This window comes from Malaclemys terrapin, chromosome 9, assembly GCF_027887155.1.
Source record: "Malaclemys terrapin pileata isolate rMalTer1 chromosome 9, rMalTer1.hap1, whole genome shotgun sequence".
Taxonomy (NCBI): domain Eukaryota; kingdom Metazoa; phylum Chordata; order Testudines; family Emydidae; genus Malaclemys; species Malaclemys terrapin.
In genome coordinates this window covers 104,460,410-104,486,744 of record NC_071513.1, presented here as the reverse complement: position 1 = coordinate 104,486,744, position 26,335 = coordinate 104,460,410, and the positions used below count along the sequence as shown (strand labels likewise).

The following is a 26,335-nucleotide window of genomic DNA, read 5'->3' as shown; positions in this document are numbered from 1 at the left end:
TGGTACTTTTGCTTAAGCCAGTGCGGGAACCATCAGGCCTGGTGTTTGTGGCTCATTGTAAGGAACAGAGTGGGGCAGATCTGGTGACTATGAGCAAATGCAATCTCAAGATTTTCCTTATTGTCATGCCACTTTCATCAGATCAACCAATCAACCCTACCCAGGACATAATGGAAATTTTTAACGTATGATAAAATAAATGTGTAGTCCTCAGCAACTTGTCACTATCACGTCAGATGCACTGATCACTTGATGCATATCACTCTGCACTCAATGGCTCACACAAGGATGTTTTTATGGCCCAGGTTTCAAGTTTCCCTATCATCTATAGTGCACTCTTTATAATAAAATTGGAACATGGTGGTGACACATTAACTTCTGACAGATCACAAGTATAGCAATACTGGTATTTCACACATGTGATACACTGGTCGAACAGAAGAGCTAAGTGATGGGTCAGATGACCCAAAGAATGCACTGAACTCTGAAACCGTAGGCCAGAATATGAACTCAGAAAAATCTTCTGCACAGAAAGCATTCATGGGCCTAGATGTGTTTTAAGGGAATTGTTTTCTTTAATGAACTGGACTCTTAGTATTTGCCCAGATTCTAAACCGTGACCAAGCTGCAGTTCAGGAGGTAAAGGGTGCAAAAGTGGCTGACGCTAGAATGTAGGAATGTTTGGGCTTCGCTCTCTTTCACCTGGCTTCACCAGTCTTACTGGGACAGGACATGGATAGGATGTAACACAGTGACTGCGCTAGCCAAGGAGTCCTCTGTGTAGAGGGAATCCTCAAAGGGACTGTGAACAGAGTGCTAGGTATGAAACCCAGCAGCGCCTGTGAACAGAGTGCTGACTCAGGGTTTCATACCTACCACTCTGTCACAGGGACCGTTAAGCCAACTTTGGGGCTAAGAATTATCTGGTCTTTCAACCCCCAAATCTCTGATTCTCAAAGAAGATACAGAACTTAATATTTTCAAGGATGCATATATGAGCACACACGTGTTCTCTCAGCATATTTGTGGTAACCCAAACCAGGAAGATTAGGGGGATTACAAAAATTCATATTAAATGAGAACATGACCAATTGTTGAGTCATTATCAAAGCTTAAAAGCATCCTTGCTTTGCATGTTCATGTTCACTCCTGGAACCATCTCGTGTGTGTTATATCAATTCTTCCTTAGGTGGCAGAAAAAATGTACTATATTGACCAAGTTTGGTGATCTAGAACAAGAAACATGTTTTGGCAGAAAGGCGGACAAAGGAAATCACTATCAGAAGGTTAGGCAATACAGGCGAGTCTCATCTTACGCTGGGGTTACGTTCCACTGTCAGCACATAAAGCGAAAATCACGTAAAGTCAAAATTACATTGAGTGTAATGGTGGGCGGAATGGCCCGCACTACAGATACAGTATTTAAATTGTTATTTTTCTCTTTTTTTTGTGCCGACCGCGCAAAGCTGAATTCGCGCATGTTAAATGTGCATAAGATGAGACTCAGCTGTAATTACCATTTTTTATTTTAAATCTAAACAAAAATCTGTAATATAAATGAAAAAAACCCTCATCTGTTTTTGGAAGAGGAACATATAACAAATTTGAAACTAAATAGTTACTGTACCAGTGCTTTGGTGTGACCTGGCTCAAACTTATAACCTCATCGAGGATTTCATTCTTCGCTTTTTCAAACAGTTCATTCTATGCAAAAGACAAGTATGAAAGTCAGTGAAGACTCTGTGATGATGACTTTACCTTGAATATGTCTAGACTAATTTTCTATGAGGTGCAAAGGAATACTTTTTCATGGCTTGTAAACCTAAATCGAAACCTTCCAGTTGGGTTCTGGCCAGCATTTACGCTTGTAACACGCTATCCTAGTGTATCATGCTCTGCTCTCTGCACAGCTGCTCCATTCCTGTGAGCAAGCTGGGTATTAAAATATTCAAGAACCTTTACAAAGAACTCAGAGAAAAAGATCATTATTACAATATCCTGTCTTCCTACCAGGACAGAGAAGACAGGAAGAGTTGACAGAACAACAATCTACATGATTACAAAGAAACATTATTCCTTGTTAGATTTTAACAGCACTGCAGCAATTTGAAAACTGAGACTTCTGTTTTGTGAAACTCAAATGACTACATTTTTGAAGTGACTGATTTCATATCACATAAGGCCTGATTCTCATTTACACTAAGGTCAATTTACATAGTTCTGGTAGCTGAAAGAGGCCTTAAAAGTGATGTAAAAGTAAATTATGCCACCTTCAGTGTCCCTCCCTTTACAATGCCAGAGCGCAGCAAAGGAGCCATAGTACAAATGAGAACAAGACTCATCATTTCTAACCCATAATCTGAATAAACATTTTCTAACATAGCAGGAAACGTGTAATGGAATTTACCCGGTCAAGCTCTCGCAACCGGGGGTAGTTGTTCTTCCACTCAGTCTCAAGATTAAAACGGGTTGCTAGAGAAAGAAAAAGAAGAATCAGAGATATACATTTATTAAGACTCCGTTATAATCTGTTTAGAGTGCCTGGCTATTCTAAGGACTCACCTGTTCTTTAAATTCCCATGAAACTTATTTGTGACAAATCAATCTTGCATTTGACATTTCAAGTAAACCAAGTGACTGAGAAAAATCATGCATTTTATTCTTCAGGCATAGGCAAATTTGAAAGGCCATAACAGAAAGGGAATAAATTTTGGCATTTTTGATCATAAAGCTATTAAGTGACCAATGGTTACATGATGACAGCTCACAGTTCCATTATCTGAAGCTGTTCTAAAATTTGCCCTTCACCTCCATGCTTTAATGTTAAGCAAATGCATTTCTCTGAAACTGCATTTAGCAGATGATTTCTCTGTGGCTTTAACTATCATTTCATAATTACTCAATCCATTTTAAAAAGTTACTAATTGCAAGAGTTATGGAACACGAAAAAAAGGAAAGCACAACATCAAAACAGTTTCACAATAATGTACAGTTTTATAATTTTTCTTTTTACCCATCATTTTCTATTCAGATGATCTAAAGAAGCTTATTAACATTTCAAATTTATGTTGTAAGATCTTATTTTCAACAGGTGCTATTAAACAGTACTGTTTTTAACTCTCCATTGTTAGTAGTGCTTTCTTACCTTCTATTCTATTCCCTAGGTAGAAAGTCAATCAAACTCTCATTAAAGTCCCAGAAAAGTCTCCCACCAACTTCAATGGCAATAGGATCAGGTCCTAACACTGGGTGAAATTCACTCCAACAGAGGGCAAGCACAAGACCCTAAGCCCCAACAAAGTCCTTAACGAGGGTTTTCCAATCTAGTCATTCCCCGCCTTTCACCCCTGCCCCAACTAGGCAAGGCTTTGGACTGTAACTAAAATGAACATCACCGTAGCAGCTGTTTGTGTACTGGCATCACTTATGGGAGCCCAGCTTTGGGAACAGAGTTTGATAGTCACCTGCTGGCACAGAGTCAGTGCACTATTGCACAGAACTACTAAAGGGCAGTGTTGGTTTGAATCTACCAGTGTTTGAGGGGACTGTTCTATAAATGCTTCAATATCTATCGTTCGGGGCAGACTGCCACCAGATAGGAACAATTTGAAGGTAGGTAAAATATTAGGCCTAAACTATCTAGTGTCTGTCTAATTAAAAGTTCAGCTAATCTAATGTTTATCAAAGACATTTAAAGTTCCTCAACCAATCCATTGTCTGCTCTGCTCCAACTCACTGCAGAAAAATATTCCCTTTAAAATGTACCCCACTTTCTACTTTCACATAAGGAAATTAATCAACACTTAACTCTCAGTTACAGCTTGATTTAATATCTTCTAAACAAATGCCACCTGTTTCAAAAGTGGTATTGTAACATGTAGCCAATTAGTTCATTTTATTATCCATTTACTTGAGTGCCATCCTACTATCATTTTGTTAGATTCAGCTTGGGTGTGTAACTCACTCAGAATTTTTACCAGTATGGGATGCTTATTCAGTTACATCCTCAGACATGGCTCCACTCAAATATGCATCACTTTTGCAGTTTATTGGCAAATTAGCTATACAAGTGTCCACTCCTGAACAGCGATCTGTGGTCCAGAAAGTGCGAGCCCATAGCAAACTTGAACCATAAGCTCAGGAAAACCATCATGTCGATTTCTTGGCTAACAAAGGAGCTTGTAGTGGGATTCTATGGGAAGAACTTAAGCAAACAGATCCCATGGCAAGCCCAGCTCTGGTCCCAGCAGGCGCAGCAAAGGAACAATTTAGCATAGAAGCATAGCATAGAAGTTCCATATCTCAAAGCTTTGCAGGGAAAGGATCAAGAAATGGTGAAGGTAATTAGGCAGCTGTCTCAGTCAGATGACAAACAAGGAATCTGGACTTCACTGACACAGAGCTCCCCATGTAAAAAGCATGAATTAGAATTGTACATAGATGAAGGAGTGTTGATGTACCTTGGAGAGCATTTCCCAGTGTGGGTTGTACCATTTCAGCTGCGCAGGGAAATGATCTGCCTGGTGCACAACACACCATCAGAAGGAAACCCCGGAGTCCATGCAGCGACTTACCTCCGTAGGTTGGTGGTCAGGCATGAGGATGGATGTGCAACAGTACTGTGAGAACTGTTTGGTCTGTGCTCAGAATAATCCTACCCGCACAAAAAAGAAACGCTCCCTTAAGATCTCAAATGTACGAGAGTCCTTGGCAAGCTTTGGAAATTGATTTTGTGGGACCCTTACCAAAAACTCAAAGAGGAAACCAACATTTTCCTGTTATTATTGACCCGGTCTCTAAATGAGTGGAAGAATTTCCTTTAAAGGCAAAAATCTTGGTGGAACACGTCTTCTCTCGTTGGGGACTCCCTGCTCAGGTAGAGTCAGACAGAGGAAGACATTTTACTGGGCAGGTGTTCACAGGTGTTGGGAGTGCAACAAAAATTGCACATGCCATACAGGCCTCAATCATCAGGGATGGCAATGCTAACAAATCGCACCATCAAACTAATGCTGCAGAAGCTGGTAGATGCTAATGGACGCAATTGGGATACCCTGATTCCACTCATTATACTGGCACTCAGGGCAACTCCAGCTGCCTCCACAGATCATACACCCTTTGAGGTGGTGACTGGGCGAACTATGTGAATGCCTGAGGACCTTTTGTGGCATACCAGTAGCACACAGTTAGAAGAAGTTAAACTGGAAACCTATATGCAAGCATTACAGAAATATCTTAATCAGATTCACTTGCAGGTAGCTGTTAAATTGGGAAAGTCTAAACGGAAGGCAAAAGCCTATTTTGATAAAGACCAAAGACAGAACGCTTGGGAAACTGGAGATCAGGTTATACTCCTACTGTATGCTGTATTGAAACACAATTTATGTAACTGATGGAATGGGCCACACTATATTGTGGATAGACTCAATTCCTCTGTATACAGAATTAGGATCAAACAGGAAAAAAGAAAAGTAGACAAATTCTATCGTGTCAATCAATTAAAGTTGTACCGGAAAAGAGAGATTTCTCCATAGGCAGAGGAACCAGAGACGCTGAGCACAAAAGAGGAAGTGCAGGACCAGAGAGAGCCATCCCAATAACAGAAAATGTATGTCGTAACACTGATTCTGTGTTCTTGCCTTTACACTGCACTGCTGACACAGCAACAGACCTTTCCAGTATAACGAGAAACAAGAATAGTTGAGGCAAATCAGGCTGTTATGTTGGGACTATTACCCCTTTAGATCTCCACCTTCCACAGACTCATAGGGCAGTGGAGACTGTTGGGTTTCCTGAAGGTTTCCTGTGTGGAGGCCAGGGGTTTCTTACTCCTCCTGACTTATCACAGCCCAGCTTGGTGTCAGGCTGTGCCAAAGGTTGCTCCGTTGGCTCTAAGGAGCCCTCTGAGGGTATGTCTACACTGCAGTTGACAGTGAGACTCCCAGCTCGAGCAGACAGGTTTGCACTATTGCGGCTCAAGCGAGAATGCTACAACAGCAGTACGGATGTTGCCTCTTAAGCTTAGGGGATTGGGTGGGCTTGAGATACACAACTCCAGGCCAAGCTGCAATGACCCCACTGCTATTTGTAGTGTGCTAGCTCGAGCCCTGCTTGTGCGCTTTTGTCTAGCTGGGCTGGGAGGCTCGCTGCCAGCTGCAGTGCAGACAGACCACTATTGGCTGGGAAGGACAGAGTTCCTGTTCTTAGCTGAACTGGAAGAGAAGCAGAGGGCCATTCAATCTCTCCTCCTACTACTGCACCAAGGTTTTCCCTCCTATCCGTCCATTAACAAGGGCAGGGAATATGCCCAGTGGTTCTCTTCGGGGAGATTGTTTTGGCATTTCATTGCTGAAGGTATGATGTCGAGATGTTAACACCCCATTGTGCTCTCTTTTCTGTTCAGGTCAAGCCAGAACTGTGGTCAGGTTTCCACCGGTTCCACTACATTATGTCACGTCTTTGAAGCAGATGCAGGTTTTGGAGGCGGATACATTTTTTCGTCTGTTTGGGCTGGGACAGTCAGTGTGTAATTAGGATATTTCCCAACACTGTGGGATTCATCGAAAGGCTCACTGGCAGAGAACACTTGGACTCTGTCCCACACAGCAGCGTGGCTTGGTGCAAGACACATGTCCAGTCGTGGGTGGGTTCGATGGGGTCTTTTTGCCAGGAAGCCATTTTGAGCTTTAGATCTGCCAATCAGGATGAGGGGAAGCTCATGTTCTGGCCAAGCAGCTATGTTCATTTCTCTCCTTCACTTATTTACATTCTTGTTATTTATTTAATAAAGTTGAGACCTTTGTGCCACGAACTATCCTTCACTTGAGATCCCCAAGGCAACATGACATGGCAACTTCTTATTAAGGATTTATGGAGAGATGTGCAGGCCAGAGGATGCCAAACACTGGAATTACAGATCGTTCATAGAGCTGTGCAATGGAAACTTGCAAAGTTCCTGGACACATTATGGCTAACTCTAGCCAATACTATGAGGCTTCGCCTTCAGGGGTATTACCTTTAAAAGCATCTGCTTGCTGCTCCACTGACTCTCTCACCATTTTCCAAAAGCAATCTGACACAGCAAGACTTAGGTTCCTCGTTGTCACCTGGTGTGCCTTCAGCATACACGTCCTGTAAAGAGAGAGAGACATCTGTACATAGCAGTATTTTTAAAGTGTCTTTTCAGGGCTGTTACTCCAGGAATAAATCTTGGCTTTCTATACTGAAGAACAAATTAACACAAGAACATGCATCATCCTAAAACCTTGACTCTCTCCACAAAATATCCAGTGTACATAATTGTATTTGGAGTTCTCCTTGAATTATGAGAAAAAAAAACCATGTACCCTGTAACCCCAGAGGGGAAGTTTGGGATTTCAGTGTCTAAGCAGCATGAATCATAGTTCTTTCCGCAGATAAAGTGTAAGTTTGCTAAGTCAGCAGAATCTCTTCAGTTCACTGAAGGTGGACCGCACAGCTGTACGTCTGAAAGGATAGTTCTCCTTGCCACCCAAAGCTTTGAGGATTAGCAGACATTGCAACATACACACAGTGTTTTCACACTACAAGTCTGCAACAAAGTTAAGCTCCGGGAATGCATGCTAGCATTTATTGATGAGATTCACTTATATATAAAGTATAAATAGCAACATACTTCAACAGTTTTGAATTTTGAAAAAATTCCTCTTCATAGTCTTTAATAGATTCGATACTTTCAGAGCTGTTTCCTGGAGAAAGGAGAGAGTGCCACAACAATTCCATTTAGACACTGATTCTGTATCAACAAATAGAAAAGAACCAGACATGGAACTCTGATTACCTTTTCCTGTAACGACTGCAAAGTAACCCAAAGCCTTCATTGGGAAGAGTTTACCTTCAATAATTTGTTGTATCTATGCAAATAAGTACAAAAATATGTTGATCTTGTATCCCTTCTCTCATTTCATTAATGCAATATTAACAACATATAAAGATAGATTAGGCAGGACTAACACTTTCTTAGGAGATTACACAGAGGTTTTACTGCACTCTGAAAATTATAGTTAAAGGAAAGACACAAATATAGGAAAAACGTAATAAAAATGCACAGTACATAGCTAGAAGATAGAAAGCCACTTGAAATTTAATGTTGACTGGACTGCAGGTTCTTACAACAATTAGACTTACATAAACCTATAACTAATAAATGTTTGAAAAGAATAATATTAAATTATAATTGCAAGTTAGTTAGCACTTTATTCCCGTATATCAAAAAGCACTTGACAAAGGAAGGTAAATATCATTATACCTATTTTACAGATGGGGAAAATAAGGCATAGAGTTGAAATTACTTGACCAGGGTCATATAGCAGAAGTCAGTAAAATCAAAAACTTGGGCAGATTAAAAATAATAAAAACCTCATATTGGATACCCTAAACAGACATCTTTTTCTTTTAAAAACCTTCCCAAAAAGTTAGAACTTTTATATTTGTATTTGCACCACAATTTTCTGCACAAGTGTCCCTCTTCATGCTGTGGCATAAGAATAGAAGGCTTATATAGTCACCCTGTTTGGGCTGGCCACATTTTTCTCAGCAAGGTCCACCTTAGTCAAAACAAAGATTGTCCTTTTCCCGTGAGGATCCATTTGACTGACTAAATCAGTGACAATGCTGCGTTCTGCATCCACCGACCCATCTGAAAAGATTTTTAAAGATGCTATTTCAAGAACTATTGTATGATATACAGCACTTTGAACTCGACTACTCAGTGGGCACTACAGTTATTTTTAGCTAATTAAGTTCAAAATATTAATGATAGAATGCCCCTCATTATTTAGCTTTTGGCACAAGCTGTGCAAATTTGCATATGTTCTTTGCATCAAAAAATCCTTGCCTCCTGGTGACTAATGATAAAAATAAGTTTCCACCAAAACTAAAATACACCTCGACTTTAAACTATTCACTAAAATTTTGTTTGGAAAAAGTACACGACAATTCTCAGTATAAAAATCTCTCTACTGTTGTCTGTTAGCTTAGGAACACTGTTTTGGGGAAATCTTGAGTTTAAACAGTACTACCACTGTCTTGGTTATATTTTAAATGTAATAAAAATGTAAGCTTTCTTTGTATTAGAGGCAAAAGGGTCAAACAATGTCATGAGTTTAAGAAAAAATAAAGACATCACAGAGTGTACTGTGGGACCCACAGTGCAAATTCTGATACCATTTCCTAAAACTGCACTGAGAAATTAAGAACTGACTTCTGTTCAGGGTCATTTTTCTAGAAATCTGGATGAATGATCTAAAGAATACATTGCAAGGTTTTAATTAGCACAAGCAAATGCCATTTTGATTATTGTCTAGAGTCCTAATTTACCTTGAATACAAAGGATGATGGCATTCGGGTTCTGCATATAGGCCTTGCTGATGCTAAAGATAGTATCCTTAGTGTCTGGAGCCATACCTGATGTCACAGTCTTAAAAAAAAAAATAGAATATATTTTAAAAAAGAGAGATTGGAATGAAAGATTTTCTCCTTTGGTAAGAGTGTATTAACTGACTGCTCTATACTTACACTAATGACACCAGGCAAATCTACCAACACCATTCTCTGCAGACCAGGACCTTTCACATTTAAGGAGATGGTCTGTAAAACAAAGTTGGAATCAAACTTTTCACTATGGGGTATGACACTTTTTTTTTTTTTTTAAATAAGAAGTCAGATGACCATGCTGCCTGAGAACAGAACAATTTTTATGGTATAAATACATTTCTTTATACAGTACAAGATCTTGAAATAGCTACAAACTGATTGGACATAGCCTCATAATTGATGAGACAAGTACAAATGAGACTCTGCATGAAATGAATGGGGAGCCTTACCTCAGCACTGACAGTGCATCCTTCTTTCACACTTTTCCTCATTCGGATCTCTATCTCATTTCTCAAGGCTGCAAGCTGTTTTGACATAAAGATATCAGATTATATTCATCACGGGCAAATATTACTTGAATACTCAAGAACAGACATCAACACTGGCAAACAAGATGACTTAACAGCCATATAACACCCTTTATCCAAAGGTCATTGTTACAATCATTGACTAGGCCTCAGTACACACGGGAGAAGCCGGTAAGCAGAATATCAGTTTTATAGTTTGGTAAACGGAAGCACAGAAAGGTTTACTGATTTGCTCTAGGACTCGCAAAACTCAGTAGTGTACCTGGGAGCAGGCTTTGTTACACTTATTGCCCACTTCATTGCCATTTAACTCTAGATAGCAATGACACTGAAACATAGTGTAACATTTAACAAAGTGCCTGTCTTTGCTCAACAGTCTTCTAATCCCTATACTCAGTGGGCAACTCCCACTACAGACATCTATTTTACCAAACAAAAATGTGATCAAGATTACATTCATCTCAAGACATTTCTTGTACTTACATCCTCTTCCTTGGTCAGATCAAACTCCCGAGAGCTGTCTTTGAACAAAGCCACATGGTGGGGACCTTCACTAAGCGTCACCTAATATTTAGGATGAGGAGATGTGTAACTAATAAAATCTTAATAGCCAAGATATGCAAGCCAGAAACCCCCCAAAAACAAACAAAAGGGTTTTTAACATTTATCATAATTATTGAAAGGAATGTACTACCTGAGAAAGGTGCTTGATTGACAGCTCTCTACATGGAAATCCTTTAGACATTCTTGGAACTGACTAAAGCTTTGATTTTGGCACGGAGTTCATGGCAATCATGAATTTGAATAAAATCCATGACATCCCACAGCAGCAACTCCTGTCTTGCGGGGCTGGGCCTGGTAGAGGCACCAGCAATGGTGGAACCAAAGGGCCATCCTCTCCCTCAACTTTTTAAAATGTGGCTGGGAGGGAACATGCCATGGTCCAGCCCTACAGGCTGGCACCCACTCTGCATCATGCCGCATGATGGTGGTCAGGCCCTCCCCTGCCAAAACCAAGGCAGCAGCAACTCTTGGCACCGGGGACCAGCTGGGTCCAGGAAGCTGGACAAATCCATCACCCAAGGGCCTCAGGCTGGCCAGCAGGGAGGGTAAGGTGGAGAGAGGGATGGTGGAGGGAAGGGGAATCAGGGGTTTCAGGAAGGTTGGACATGTGTGAGGGGGGAGAGCAGGCGGTGGGGGCAGAGCGTCAGGCTGGTGGGGTCATTCTGGAGCCCCCAGATGGAGACGAGGAACATGCTAAACCAGAGTGGCACTGTGACTGTGTATGTCAGGTCACAATGCCTGGTCTGGGGAGATGGGCCCAGCCCTGCAGGACAGGAGCCGCCGCTGCAGGTGAGTAAGGGGTGGGTTCTCTCTCCAAACTCCCTGCCACTCTCCTGGGCCTCACCTTTCAGCACCCCCACTATATAGCCCACAGTTATTTCCCACCCACCCCCACCCTAAACAGTACACTTTTTTGGCATTAGTTCTTTTCTTTTGTAACCAAACATACTACCAACAAAAGTCACTGTTTACATTATTTTTGGGGGGAAGGAAAGCATTAATGTCATATTTCTTAGTAGCAACAAGGATTAAAACATCATTTTTGATACATTTGATTCAGTTTGTTTAAAAAGGGGGAAGTATCACTTTTCCTTGTTAAAAAAAGCAGGTAAAAATACATTATTTGGTGACCTTTCTGTGCCTTTTAGTTTTCTTCCTGCACCGCCACTGTGCCATTTACCAAAAACTTCTGTGCCAAAATTGTAGGCTTGGGAATGGACAATGGCTGTACAAGCTTTCAGATCTGTGTCTCTGCCATGATTGCACTGACTGCCTCTAGGACTAGGAGGCTCGTTCAGTCTCCGTGCTCATTCAACCAGCGGGTGTCTCTGGTGTGAGTAATGAATAGTGTTAACTCCTCTCTGCTGGTCTCTGGGCCAGTTCCTAACAGTCAGACACATGTTATTTTCATATTTGTGGCATTTCATCCAACAGCAGAAAGTTAAAAGTATTATTTATTTATTTTTTCCATCTGCACAATCGGTTTCTAGTAACTTTTTACCTTCAGCAAGTTTTGTTAAAAAGATTCTTTTCACCTTCCTTCACTGATGTCATAGGAGCTCTCTGCACACTAATAATACAACTAATAACAACACCCCCCAGCTCTGATATAGCACTTTTCATTGGTATATCGCACAGCACTTCACAATCTTTTCAATGCATTTCTCCTCACAACACCCCGGAAGTTAGGAAAATATTATTCATCAAAACGGAGGATGAGGCAGAACTAATGTGTTCAGACATAAGCAGCACATATTTATGTATTATTCTTCATTTAAAAATTAAAGCCCCAATTCTTCAAATACATCTAGGCATAGTGTTTAGTTAGTGTGAGTAATCCCAATTGAAATCAATGGGACCATTCACATTAGTAACTGCTACACCCTGATAGTAAGTACTGGTAGGATTTAGCCCATCAGTAGTAACAATGCAACAGCACATTTATGATGAATGCTTTAAAATAATCAGATATTCAAACAAAGATAACTTAGCTTAGATTAAGTGAATTGATAGTACTTGGATACGCTACAATATTTTGAATACCGTTAGGATACTGTTTCTTACCTTAACAGGAGAACGTGTCATCATTTCCCCAGACCCTCGAGGGAATATCCGGGCTTGAGCAATCATTTCTAGCACACTGGTTTTTCCTGCACTCTGATCTCCAACCACTACAACCTTAAATGAAAGTAGTAGTAGTCACTGGCTTTTCATAATTAAGGCAGTTTCTTCAGTAGGACAGCTTAGTTAAACAATACACTGTAGCAACCAACTGAGAACTCCTATTAGAGCTGGTTATATTTGATTAGTTTTGACAACAGAAGTATTGCCACAAATAATGAATTCCTTAATAGATTAACAACTGATTTTATTCATGCAAAAGTTTTTCTACTTAGGCCATTTAAAACTAGAGATAGGGCAAAGTAACAGTGTCTGGATCTGGATCAGGCTTTGTCTATGGTTCAAGGCTAATTCAGAGTTTGGTTCAATGGTGATGAAGCCACATGGTCTGTTCTCGCAAGATTTTGGTCACATATGAATTGGAAAGTTCGCCTTTTTCAATCTGGATCTGAATTAGTACCAAACTGCAGTGGTATGTATGGATGCAGAAATTCAAAACCAAAAACGACACCAGCACCCAGCATTTCAAGGGGTTCATATTCAAGGCTGCTGGTTTGACCAATCATTTAAAAGTGAAATGGACAAAACATTCAGAACTACACTATAGGGAAAAGTCCTGCATTATCAGGCAAATGGACTAGCTCTAATTTTTATCATTCTGGGATGTATGAAAGTCTTTAGATTAAATGTCTAGGTTGTTTTTTCTGCATGTAAGATTAAAATCACCCTTAACACTTAATCTGGGGTCTGCAAACCAATACTTATAACTTTTTCATGCACTCTATAGTAGTTACATCATGAAGTAACATAACCCTTTAAGACTTCAATGACTTACCCGAGGTAGATGATCTTGGGTATTATAGCTGGCATCATAGTCAGACAGAATGTCTAGAACTTCAGAGTACATATCAATCAAAGATTTCTAAAAAGAATTGAAATACAGGGGAGAAAACTCAACTGGTTAAAAGAGCTAAGACCAAATGCCAACAGTTTTCACCTTGAAGACCTAGAAGAGAAGATGATTGTGTGCTTACACTCTCATCAAGGTTTGAGGCTTAAACCTCCAGTGCCACAGCTCAGACCTCTTCCATTTTAGCTAAAGTTTTAACTACAATAACTGGCAGCAGAAGCAGTCTGATATCCTGTGCAGGAGGATTTCTAGCTTACTGAAACAATGGGGTACATATACATGACATGCCCCATTTTACAGACAGCACAGCCGAGTACTTCTGCTTGGCAGATTCTGAAACAGTGCAATTAAGTGACTGAATGATGGATTTCCATATAAGAGATCTAGGTTCAATTTCCAGCTTGTGTAGAGGGTTTGCTCAATCACAAGAGTTGAGAATCCAATAACTAATAACCTCAGTCGGTATAAGTGAGACGAACTCATGATCTCCTGCTTCCCAGGAGGAAGATCCATTTTGTCTGTGCCTCGTTTGGAAGTACTCTACATGAGGGACACGGCAGAGGAGTGGTGCACGCACAGTTTTGATAGAATGCTCAGACCTTGAGACAATAAGTGAAGAACAAACTATACTCTGCAAAACACTTGAAAATGGCGATTTTTTTCAACTCTTTACTTAGTTAAATCTGCATGGATTTATATGGGGCCATCAAAAGACACTTCCTCAATCTCAGAACTACCCCTCTGCCAAGTTTCAAAGTCCCGTTTCAAACCATGGAGGTGCTAGAGAACTGTATACAAACAGCTAGAAGAATATTTTTATAAATTAAATAAAAATAATGTAGATTTTAGTTACATAATACTACACAAACCACAAATCCAACTTTTAATTTGTGTAACCTTCAAGATACTTAGTAACTTCAGTTGTGTTCTTGTTATGAAGTTACTAACACATGTAATTACATACAGTTAAAGCACAGTTAGAAATGAGGTTCATTCAAATTGATTAACCAGTGTCCTTAAATGTAAAGTCCACTCATCAATAGCTAAAAATGTTAAGATCCATTTAGAATGCTAAAAGACCAATTGCTAAATAAGTATTAATGAAGCACCATGGGCTAATTCTGGTCTGACACTTCTGAGGGACGACTGTGTAACTATAGGATACAGTACCTTTAGCTTCCTTTGATGAATGCCCTTGTCATCTTTCTGCAACACCAGCTTTCTTAGTTCTTTGTTTTCCTTCTCTAAGCGCTCAAGAATTCGTTGATATTTTAGCTACAAAACAGTAGTACAAATAAAGTTATCATGGAAAACAGTATGAACAGATCAGCAAACTTTTCCCTATCTAAGAATTTTATTATATGGAAAAAAAAATTCTGTGGTGTGGAACAAGTCCTTCCACACTACAGAAAATATTTAACCACCGAAAGCTTGTTAAAATCCTACATAATCAAGTGAAAACTATTCAAAAATGACAGATTGAAGAACCAACTTGACTATACATTCCATCATGAATAAAATGAAAATTTGTAAACAATCAAAAAAACACTTGAAACACATCCAAGTCAGGGATAGGAGAGAACAAGGAGAGACCTTATTAAAAATGTCCTTTCGTTTGATATTCCATTCTTCGTGAATCTAGATATAGAGGATGTAACAAGAGCCTAAACCAGAAGTTATCAAACTATGATCCATGAAGGATTTCATGGCGAGGGAAGCAGGGACAGGAAATCAACATTCTCTGGTATTTCTGATACAAATTGCGTACACTTTACAAAAATGCTTTAGAGCAGTGGTTTTCAACCTTTTTTCATTTGCAGACCCCTAAAAAATTTCAAATGGAGGCGCAGACCCCTTTGGAAATATCAGACATGGTCCGTGGACCACAGGTTGAAACCACTGTTCTATGGTAACGACAACCTTTAACGGACCCCTTAGACACAGCTCATGGACCCCTGGGTCTGTACACCACAGGTTGAAAATCACTGCTTTAGACAGTATATTTTTCAGCTATCAGAAGCTAAAGGTACCTCCAGCATCAGACTATTTTAGAACCATGGGACTAAGCCAAAATATTCAAACTTGGACCATCTAAATTCATATTTAAACACCTAAAATGAGCGGCCTGAATTTCATAGCTGCTGGGCACCCACAATTCTCATAGATGTCACTAATATATCAGTGGAAGTTGTGGGTGCTCACTATCACCAAGAAAAAGATCCTTATATTCAGTGTCTGCATGTGGCTTTAGAAGCCTGCTTTAGGTCCGTAACTGAACACTGTGGCCCTACTGCCTGTCACAGCTTCTAGAACAACTGTTCTGATTCACTCCTGGCTGATGTGAAAGGCAGACGATTTTAAATTGTTACAGCTCAAGGGGGAAAAAGGAAGTTTTGGAAGTTGTAAAATGTCAGGTTTTTGAGCATTTTTAAAGCCCTTATAGTTTAAAAAATAAAATTAAAAAGGGCTGGTCATCTGAAAAGGGTGGAAAATTGAAGAGCTCTGCCAGTAGTTGTCAGCATGGCTCAAGGTTTTAAGATAGTTTCCTGAGCACTTCTATTGGCTTCAGATTGCTAAAGTCCATCGATAAATGGACAAAAATGTCCCAAGGAAAACATTCTGTAACTTTGCAGCTTTTCACACTGAAAGGAGATCACAGCACCTCTTATAAAAACAGCTTTAAATGGGAGGGAAATGGTTACTGATTGGCGTAAACTTGTCTGATAAGAGAACCACATATCCTAATTGTGTCTATGCCAACAATGCAACTCTTCTTCTGGAAGAAATGGAAACATACTGGTCCTTGTGAATTCTACTGTGACTATAAACAGAATAGCATACCACCTTCTGTGTTTTTTAATATTACAGAACTTTCTCTTGTTCCACACTCAGATCCCCGGTGCTTGATTGTCTAATGCACTTTAAGAGCTTTGTGTCTCTCCTAGAAATGTCATTTCACGGATTAAGAGATTAAAATGTCATCTTGTTATGTATAATCCAATTTCCTTTCTATAGCAAAAGTATGCCAGCTAAACAAACATCAAAAATCAAGACAAATCAACAAAACCCTAAAATCAAAAAGGGTAAATCTAACACATTGTCCAAGTCAGGATGGAGTATCCATTGTATTGTAGAAGCTTCGGATCCAGACATAATCTTTAAAAAATTCCTTCAATTTCTGCAAGATGTCTGATATCTTAAGTGCATTTTTGTTTAGTAAATTTGAGTTTTGCACATACGGTCCTCTGAATTTTGGTTCCTTATTACCAGGACTACAGTACATACCTGAGTGTGGAGAAGTTCTTCCTGAAGCTGATCAATCTTCTCTTTGTCAGAGACCTACAATATTAAGAAACATAATCACGACCATTGCTTGGTTATACAGCACATATGTTTAGTTTATCCTCAGTGTTCAATTGAATCCCAAACCAGAAGCTTTATTAAACATAAAATATCTGATTAAGCATGCATTTCCAATCCAATTAAGTTCTTAAATCAAATAATCATTTGGCATTTAACGTGGCTAAAGGTTCCATCGAAAGCAGAAAGATTCTATAAAATGAAGTCTAAATCTTTGTGCAAGCCAGTAGAAAAATTAACACCTTCAGGACCAGATACTGAGAAATCAGGCTTAATGATAAATAAAATTCAGTAGCTTCCTCAGAAAATTTCTCCCCCACCAAGGGACTGATAAAGTCACATGGCCGAATTGTCTGGGCCTAAATATTTATTTGTTTAATTAGTACGGCACTTTGAAAATGCAAATACTAACTCATATCAATTTGGTTCCAACACTACTCCCCACTATGTATGCCAATACATAAAAGCGTTCTAAACTATCAGCATCCTATAGATCATGCAGGGCATTCTTGTCAGGTTTATAAATGTCAAAGGGATCAAATTCTGTGTGTCTTGTACACAACTGAGCACCGTATTAATTTATTTATGTAGCCAAGTTCTAAAAGGAACACTGTATTGTGCAAAAGTATTACGTATATTTTACTGTTCCACTGTTTTAATTTGTCAGTATGCAATCTTGATGGGATGCTTTACATTAGCACGCATAGTCACTCAGACAGTATTAAAATGTGGGAAACAATGTAGAAGAGTGAACATAATGTTAAATTTTTCAGTGTCCAGTGAATTAAAGTGTGATCTTACTATAGTTGCGCAAACATGAAGGGATTTCTAGTCAAATCCTTTCAAAACTGAATTTGTAAAGTAAAGTAGATCTAAAAAAGAAAGTAAAAACAGATGGAACTTTCAATCTGTTTCTTCCTAATTAAGGTCACAAGTTCAATATAAAATACTAAAAATAGGCATCATGCAAGTATTTTAAAACTAATGTAAAGCCTAATGGACAATTAAGAAGGAATGATAAATGAAAAGTTAATGAAGTAATAATATCAATATAAAGAAATTCAACTCAACTTGATAATGAAGTCACTCTAAATATTTGCAATTCAAACGAATTAGCTTGAAGTCAAAGGAGAATATCAACTTAATGCATGGATAACGTGCCATTTACAGGACACAAACCAATGCAGTCACTCTTTAATTTCATAATAACTTTTGGCAGATTAACAATTCCCAGTTCTTCATGGCAACTGCCTTATTGGAGCTACTTAACCTATAAGATACACATGACCATGTATTAACTTTGCAATAGGCAATGCCAAATTACAATCCTCCCTATATCCAATTATTTTCTTATTCATTAGCTGATCCTTGAAAATAAAGTACTGGAAGTGGGCCACCTTCTGTTTCCACCAATGGACCCAACAGCACGGGAAACATGTTCTCTTAGCACCTGAATACGACAGACACTAAGAAGAGTTCAGCACAGGGAAGGTGGCTTGATGCCTTTAGCAAAACACAGTATGTCTAAACAGACAGATATATCTACCCACCCACCCAAATAGAAAGCACTGCAGGGATATAATGGGGCAGACCGGGACAGGAAGCAAAGAAAACAGTGAAAGAAGAAAAGAGGAAAACACACACACACACACACACACAAAATACAGAAAATGTTTCTGGGCAATGCAGACATCCAAAGAACAGCTATGTCCCTCTTCTCAAAAGCATTTAAGAAAGTCCTGGAACATCTGAAAATCCCAGGAGGCACCTATCGGCATCTTTATGTACCCAAGTACCTTAAAAAACTGGGCGATTGTCACTATTTTGACATATCACAAAACAACCCCAAACCACGAACATCTCACGGTTAAACATTAAGAGCTATAACAATTCCCAGTGGCATCACTGAAAACATCAATGCACAGAGAGATGCAGCCATATGAGTTCTTGCTCTACAACAAACCCCTCAGCTAAATATAATATTTGCCAAGTGGGCAATAAAAGGGAAAGAATTACAAGCGTAAAAATGATAGATGACTTATCAGGTGCCCTCTTTGTAATATTTTTATGAATTTCCATCTAAAATAGACAATCTACATTATACAAACATTCTAGACCGGGGTTCTCAAACTGGGGGTCAGGACCCCTCAGGGGGTCACGAGGTTATTACTTGGGGGGTCACGAGCTGTCAGCCTGCACCCCAAACCCCGCTTTGCATCCAGCATTTATAATGGGGTTAAATATATTAAAAAGTGTTTTAATTTATAAGGGGGGGTCACACTCAGAGCCTTGCTGTGTGAAAGGGGGCACCAGTACAAACGTTTGAGAACCACCGTTCTATACTGAAGATGAAAATCTGGGAAATTTAGATTCTGCAGTTTAATTATTTTTATATCACTGTGAGGAGGATCTGTATAACATGGTGCATGCAAGTCCTGCTGCTGCTTGGTTTGTTCATTACGCATTCTGACAACTATGTCAATGAGCTATTAAAGGAAAGGAACAGGAATACTCAGGCTTAGAGGAATGGAAATGAAACAATCATATTTTCAAGTAGACAGGTAACATATCAGCTTGCAAAAGAAAAGTGAGTAAATTTAGCCCTGGCATAAGTGGAAGCAACTTGGTTCATTTCAATGGGAGTTGCACCTGTTTCTGCCAAGACAGAGTTTGGCCCAATGACTGAATCTTTACATTATTACATCCTCATTTTAAGGTGCGTACAGCAAGTGCTCCGTTTACCCAGCCATTCAATTTGTTTAAAAACAAATGGGTTAGTTGCAGCAAAATAAAACGCATCATCATTCCTTGCCACTGGCATGCACCAAAGCACACAAAACTGCACATCTAAATGTTACAATTGGCTTTGATACTTCTACAAGGAACGTGATGCTCAAGCATTTGGGACATAAATTTAGGACTTTCCCTTACAGGACTAAGTTATTTACTGTGATAGACATCAAATCTTTTCTGCAATTCCAACGCCATGGAATTAGTTGCAAAGAGCAATAATGATGGGGAATTCTCCGTAGAAATAGATTAATCCTGAAAAAATAAACTCTTTGCTAGTTCCTCAAAAAATGGAGCCAAAGTTTAAATATCAAATACTTTATTCCCTTTCCAGCAACGGTTTAAGTTTTCATATATCCAACACTACACAAATAGGAACTCTTCTTAAAAAGGCTTTAGAAAAAAAGTGGGGATTACTCTGTGGAAATGTTCTGGCTTTCTGACTCAGAATGTAGTCTCTTCAGCACAGCCAAATTAACACATTGTGCTCAAGACAAAAAAATACCTAGCTCTGCTTAAATACAGACTTTGCATGCTACCTGACAAAGGAATTGAAGGAGTCACTCTTATTATGCAGAGGAATCAGTAAACAAACAGGCAGGTTTAGTCTGCTAAAGGTATCCCTGGTTTTTACCAGCAACACTGCTCTGGATGGGAAGTGGGAAAGGACTGTGTAACCTACTCTTTCAGGGGTGGCCAACCTGCGGCTCTTCAGAAGTTAATATGCGGCTCCTTGTAGAGGTACTGACTCCGGGGCTGGAGCTACAGGCGCCAACTTTCCATTGTGCCAGGGGTGCTCACTGCTCAACCCCTGGCTCTGCCCCCACTCCACCCCTTCCCGCCCCCTCCCATGAGCCTGCCGTGCCCTTGCTACCTCCCCAGCCTTCCCCTCCGCCCCCCAGCCTCCTGCATGCCAAGGAACAGCTGATCGGAAGGTGCGGGGCGGGATGGAGGGGGAGGCGCTGATCGGCGGGGCTGCTGGTGGGCGGGAGGCGCTGGGGCGGGGCAGGGAGCTGATGGGGGGGCTGCTGACGTATTACTGTGGCTCTTTGGCAATGTACATTGGTAAATTCTGGCTCCTTCTCAGGCTGGCCACCCTTGTACTATTGGACAAATTCTTCTCAGAGTAGTCAGACTCCAGTGTATTACACTTCCAGCATCTTTATTATGTATCATGTTGTCTCACTGAGGGCAGGACTGGTCAATTTTCTCTAAACCTCAAAGGTGCACTACCTAAATGAGCTAAAAAATGAAACATGAAGCAACATACCTCCCCCTCACTACTCATCTTTCCCATAGTTGTACAGAGGAGGACGAAGGGTAGTTCTTGAGCTGCAATGTGGCAAGGAATGTTTGCTTAACATTTAACAGTAGCTTGACAAAGGATGCTGGAGACAGACTGGAGTACTGACATTTAAAATGCAAACTGTTTTAGGATTTTAAACCCCTTCAGGCCCTTTGGTGAAAACCATGGCTATATACAACATTATGTATAGAACTTTATTTCAAGTCTTCTCCATCTCTCTCTCGGATACAACCTCAGATGCAGAGAGTGTTAAAGGTGTGTATCCAGTGGTTAATTCCAAAGCTATGGAACTGTGAAAAGTCAGAATGAACTGTAGGTTCTGTGGACATGGGAACTACAGATAACTGTATTTTCAGTCACAGAAGTGATTATACTGGCTACAAACATTAGCTCTGAAATACCCATGACTACTAAATTATCCCTATCTAGTAAGCAATATGTCAGCAACATGCTAATGCTAAAAATCCAACTGTAGCACCAAGTAAAATAATGTACAGATGACCAACAGAATAGCTACACCAAATCAGCTTGGACTGTGATTTACGATGGAAGCTAGGCAAGAGAAAGCTACTGAGACACAAACTAGGTTTCATAGAATCATAGGACTGGAAGGGACCTCGAGAGGTCATCTAGTCCAATCCCCAGGACTATGTATGCTCTAGACCATTCCTGACAGGTGTTTGTCAATATATTGTTTATATTTACAAATATCAGATTTTGCCCAGGTGTTAGCCATCAGACATTGGTAACCGGCTAATGCTCACTATTGTATTATTACTAATTTTGTCACGGGCTATGTTTATCACTGCAACTATATCGGGGAGTTTAATGTTCATGGTTTCATCCTAATACGATGTTACAGGTTGTTTTAGCTAGAATTCTCACCCCACGGGAATAAACTGAACTAGGACAGGTCTGAGATAAATACAGCATCTGATATCAGAGTTGCGAAGCTAAATCAGCATGTACTCAGTTTAAGGCTGACTAGGCTTCTTTGTCTTCCCTGAATCCAATTTCTAGAAATATATTAACTCAAAATACAGGTCAATTTAGAAGTAAACAAAGGTTTCAGAAACGGATGTTAAATGACTTCGAAGACTGCCCCCAGGACATCCACCATCATTTAATGGCACCCTAGGTAGAGCGACAGGAAGCAGGACCAGTTTAACACCACGTGCTCTTGCAAAAAGATTTTTGTAATAATTATTTGGGCCTGTGATCAGATTAAAATTAGCTTCTTCTACATCAAATGAAGGAGGCTGAAGTACTTGGTTAATATGAATATAGTACATAGTGCCCTTTGAACCATCACCTTTCGCTTCTGCTGGGAAGAGCCCGTGTTATATTGGCCAGCAGCTCTGCGTGCTTCCTCTTCATGCTGTTGGATTTGCTGTTGTAATAGAATGAGTTCACCAAGCAGGCCCTGCCACGAGTTTACAACAAGGAGAAGGAAGGGGAAAATTGGGGGTGGGAGGAAAACAATGTTAAACCAAAGAGCGTTACATAAAAACAGATGACAGACAGGAATGAATGGGTCAGTTCAAACAAAAAAGAAAACCTATTTCAACAGCTATTACTAGCCAACTGGGACTGGAAACAGCTGGCCAGCCTGTAGGTCATACAGAACAAATTGACTTTAATTCTAAAATGTAGCCTATTAAAAAAAAAAGTGTCCAAATCCTAAAAAAGGTTTAAACTAGCCCTGTTTGAAGAGACTTTGTGGAGATTTTTGGCACTGCATCCTCAATTATTCACTTCAAAAGTATTTTCAGATATCAGCATTTTTTTTAAACAAGAATTAGAAGGAAGTTCAATAAGAAAGACCTGAAGTTTGGGTGTTCTTCACAAAGTTGTACATATAGCTGTATGTGTAACAGTTAACACGTTCAACTTTGCTGAGAATAAACAAGGTTTTTTTGTTCTTAAATACCTCAGTTGCTTGGATAGTTTGTCAAAAGAGGATTTGCCCTGCTGCTCAACCTCCAGACTTAAAGGAATGAAAGACTTTTGGACGGGTATATAGGGAGAAAGAAAGAGAGAGAGCTCTCCCTCTATAGCACCTTGGCAGTGTCTAGTTAAATTGCATAGGTCCTCTCACCCATCCAGAATTGCAGAAATGTGTCACGCTTAATATCTTCAACTTATTTCCAAGTTTCTCCATGAACAAAGTGACTAATTTTCTTTTGCCCAATTATTCTATTAATAGCCGTGTGTCTTAAAAATTCACATTTGTTCAGAAACAGTGTGTGAATTAAGTTCCACTGGAATTTCTCATACAACTAGTTTTAAAAGTTGGAGATTAATATTAAATGTATTAACCTATTTAAAAAACACTAAAGTCTTTGAACAATATTCTGCTCAAATGTAACATTAAATTTTCATTAAAGAAAACATTTAATAGCATTACCAGTTTCAAAATATACATTAGTGTTTAAAAACAAGCCTCAAATGTCAGAATTTGAATTTTTTTTTAAGTATCAAACTATACATATACCGCACAAAAAACTCACATACATAGGCATTTACACATAAGCACAGACACACACTATATGGATGGATTAAAAAAAACCTAAATTAGAGGGTTAAAAAAAAAAAAAAAAGCTTTATCCATCTTTGTAGGAAGAGAAACAGTTTCATATTTATATTTCAATAAATACAAAGGGGAGAGGTTGTTTTATTTTGTTTTGTGTTTGTTTTTTTAAATCTCTGCACTGCTGGAAAACCAAACACAAATGCATCATGCTAATGCATGAGAACCAGAAATGAAACCGATCCATCAAATTTCACTGTCCAACAAGCGCAAAAAAGCTAACAAGTGAAAAATAATGTATGTTTTTAGAATTCTGTTGAGTAAAGTTGTTACTGGTACCAAGTAAAGAATTTCTCAAAATGACTTGACAGTGTCCCTTTAAAAATTATATTAAGGGTCAGAATCTACAAAAGGAAGAAAAATATGGAGTTAAAGCTGCTGTGGTAACCTTAGCTTGCCCGTTAGTGTCTAAACGGGCATCGCACAGTGCGTAACACTGGTCCATGTTATCAAATGTAGGTTTTGTTGAATCTGTCATTACTTGCAGCAATACCTGTTCTCTGGGCCTGCTGTTCCCCAGGGAACTAAGGAAAAAGCTTCTGAGGCTAAGTAATTGTCTTTTCAAAGCAGAAATGGTGGCAGTGTAAGGAATGAGACTTTGTTTATAATCGGACCCATAGCATTATTTTACATACATTTCCTCTGGCTTTCTCTTGTCTTTAATGACTGCATTACAACTGAAAGAGAAATCTTTGAATACCATAATGCACACAGACAACAAAAGGAAGGAATGGTTACTTACCCTCCAGGAACGGAGGTTCTTCGAGATGCTGTTGTCTGTGAGAGTCCCACCATAAGTATGCATGCTCCTCATGAGTGAGAGTTCGGAGTCTTCTGAACAGCAGTGTCCATCGGAGCCACACACACACACACACCCTCCCTTGTGAGGGCATAAATGGTGGAGCAGCAGCAACCCTCCCTCAGATTCCCTAACAATCCAAAACCCATGTCTGCTGAAAACTCCGGAAGTGGGGACAGATGCAGCTGTGGGATCCACACTGGTGACAACATTTCAAAGAAACAGTTATTGTAGGATAAGTAACTTTTCTTTCTGCTTCGAATGTGTGTCAGTGTAAATCCCACTGTAGTTGATTGGCAACTACCTCTGGATGGTGAAAATTAGGAGTTGCAGCTACATCAGTCAAACGGTGACTGCAGAGTGCTCTCCCAACCTTGGCATCTGACCTGTCAGCTAACTCCAAAGCACAGTGTTTAACAAAGGTCAATAGGTAACCCACGTCTCTGCCTTACAGATTTCTGATATTGGCACTGAGCTGTGGTGGGGCCTTAACACTAAGGGGGAGAGATACACAAGCCATCTGACGACATGTTGAGATACACTGTTATCTGCCCGGACAGTCTGTTTATGACTACAAATAAATGAGGAGATAGTCTAAAGTAAAGTTGGGTTCTGCCCATGTAATAAAGTAAGGCTCTGAAGACATCCAGAGTGTGTAGCATTTCCTCTGCCAGTGCATTGTGGGGCTCTGGGACAAAAAGACAAGCCAGTTAATTGCTTGATTCAGTGGAACTCTGAGATCAACTGAGGGACGAAGTTAAGATGATCTTAGAGTGCAAAGAGCATTCTAAAAGAGGCTCAAAGGTGCGGGTGGGGGCTTCCTGAGATTTAGAAGGACAATGATGAGGACCATGTCGGACTGGGGTCTCTGACCAGTTGGTAAGCATGTAACAAGACTTTAAGAAACCTCAATGCCATAGAGCAAGAAAAGTACGACTAAACAGGAGGACAGGCAAAGACTGCTGCAATCCTCCTTACGATCCGGTGGGAGTTGTGTCAAGAAAAAGGGCCACTCTCTCCCATGTAAGAAAACTATTTTGTGACTAGGGCCTGAGAGCTCATGATACAGAGCTGCAATGAGATGGAGGAACATGCCTTTGCCTGAAGAGGTTCTATTTCTTAGGGTTCTCCTCTTTAGAGGTGCCCTTTGCAGACCTGGATTTTTTTCTGTACCTTGGATTAGGATGGGCACAGAAATGTTCAGAGCCTTTTTATGGTACCTGGTCTCTTTTCTTGATTCTCTGATCAGAGGAAGCGTGGCTCGAGCAGATCCTTATTGACGGGGAGGGCAAGCCTGGCTGGCGTTGAAGAGCCTGTAAGGTACTGGAACACCTTGAAGTCATCAAAGGTCAGCCTGAAGGAAGCTCTTTTGGTGGAGAAGGAGGTTGCTGGAATTCCTTTGATATCACCTCTTCATGGAGAGCTACATATGGTTCAGGCATGGGAGACCTGGCTAATGATGACACTGGAGAACGAGATCTCCTCCTCTTCCATGCTGTGTGGGAGAGAGATCTGTTCCAGGACATGTGAGGATAGCCCCAACTATGGCCTGAAGGGCCAAGATGGCATTTTACAATGAGGACTGAGAACCACTAGCCCACTGCCACTTGTGCTTCGCCTGGGCTGTCTCTCTGAACTGGAAGCTTCTAGTGCTTTCAGTGAGATCCCCTCATAATTGATTGTATGGGAGACAAATCCTGGCTTAATATCAGCAAAAACATCTCCTCAAATGGTAGCGCAGGTAGGGGGGTGTGGCCTCAGTGCTGGCACTGATGGTGCTGGCAGTGGTCTCAGTGTGAAGGATGTCCACAGTGGAGATACAGAAACCTCAATCAGTATGTGTCTCAGGACCGGGATGGGCCTGCTCCTCATTGCCAACATGGGCACTGGTGGCGAGGCTGGTACTGGGCCATTCCTTCCTTGGGCTGTGCAGGTGGTTGAGCTCGCAGCTTCA

The 26,335-nt window shown here is 40.2% G+C and overlaps 1 protein-coding gene across 5 annotated transcripts in view; it reads right to left on the bottom strand.

The window, feature by feature from the left end:
- The window catches only part of OPA1 (OPA1 mitochondrial dynamin like GTPase), a 78,807-nt gene that overhangs the window by 37,050 nt on the left and 15,422 nt on the right, over positions 1 to 26,335 (bottom strand). For 3 of the 5 annotated variants that reach the window (XM_054039329.1, XM_054039330.1, XM_054039333.1), the window contains 15 exons: positions 22,305 to 22,415; positions 16,822 to 16,875; positions 14,707 to 14,811; positions 13,462 to 13,548; positions 12,570 to 12,683; positions 10,425 to 10,505; positions 9,864 to 9,938; positions 9,556 to 9,627; positions 9,358 to 9,457; positions 8,547 to 8,677; positions 7,820 to 7,892; positions 7,655 to 7,727; positions 7,016 to 7,131; positions 2,408 to 2,472; positions 1,628 to 1,704 (listed from right to left, as the gene is read on the bottom strand). In XM_054039329.1, the coding sequence (XP_053895304.1) occupies positions 1,628 to 1,704; positions 2,408 to 2,472; positions 7,016 to 7,131; positions 7,655 to 7,727; positions 7,820 to 7,892; positions 8,547 to 8,677; positions 9,358 to 9,457; positions 9,556 to 9,627; positions 9,864 to 9,938; positions 10,425 to 10,505; positions 12,570 to 12,683; positions 13,462 to 13,548; positions 14,707 to 14,811; positions 16,822 to 16,875; positions 22,305 to 22,415 (1,334 nt within the window). The remainder of the gene's footprint in view (positions 1 to 1,627; positions 1,705 to 2,407; positions 2,473 to 7,015; positions 7,132 to 7,654; positions 7,728 to 7,819; positions 7,893 to 8,546; positions 8,678 to 9,357; positions 9,458 to 9,555; positions 9,628 to 9,863; positions 9,939 to 10,424; positions 10,506 to 12,569; positions 12,684 to 13,461; positions 13,549 to 14,706; positions 14,812 to 16,821; positions 16,876 to 22,304; positions 22,416 to 26,335) is intronic. The other 2 variants (XM_054039331.1, XM_054039332.1) reach the window with 1 other exon arrangement.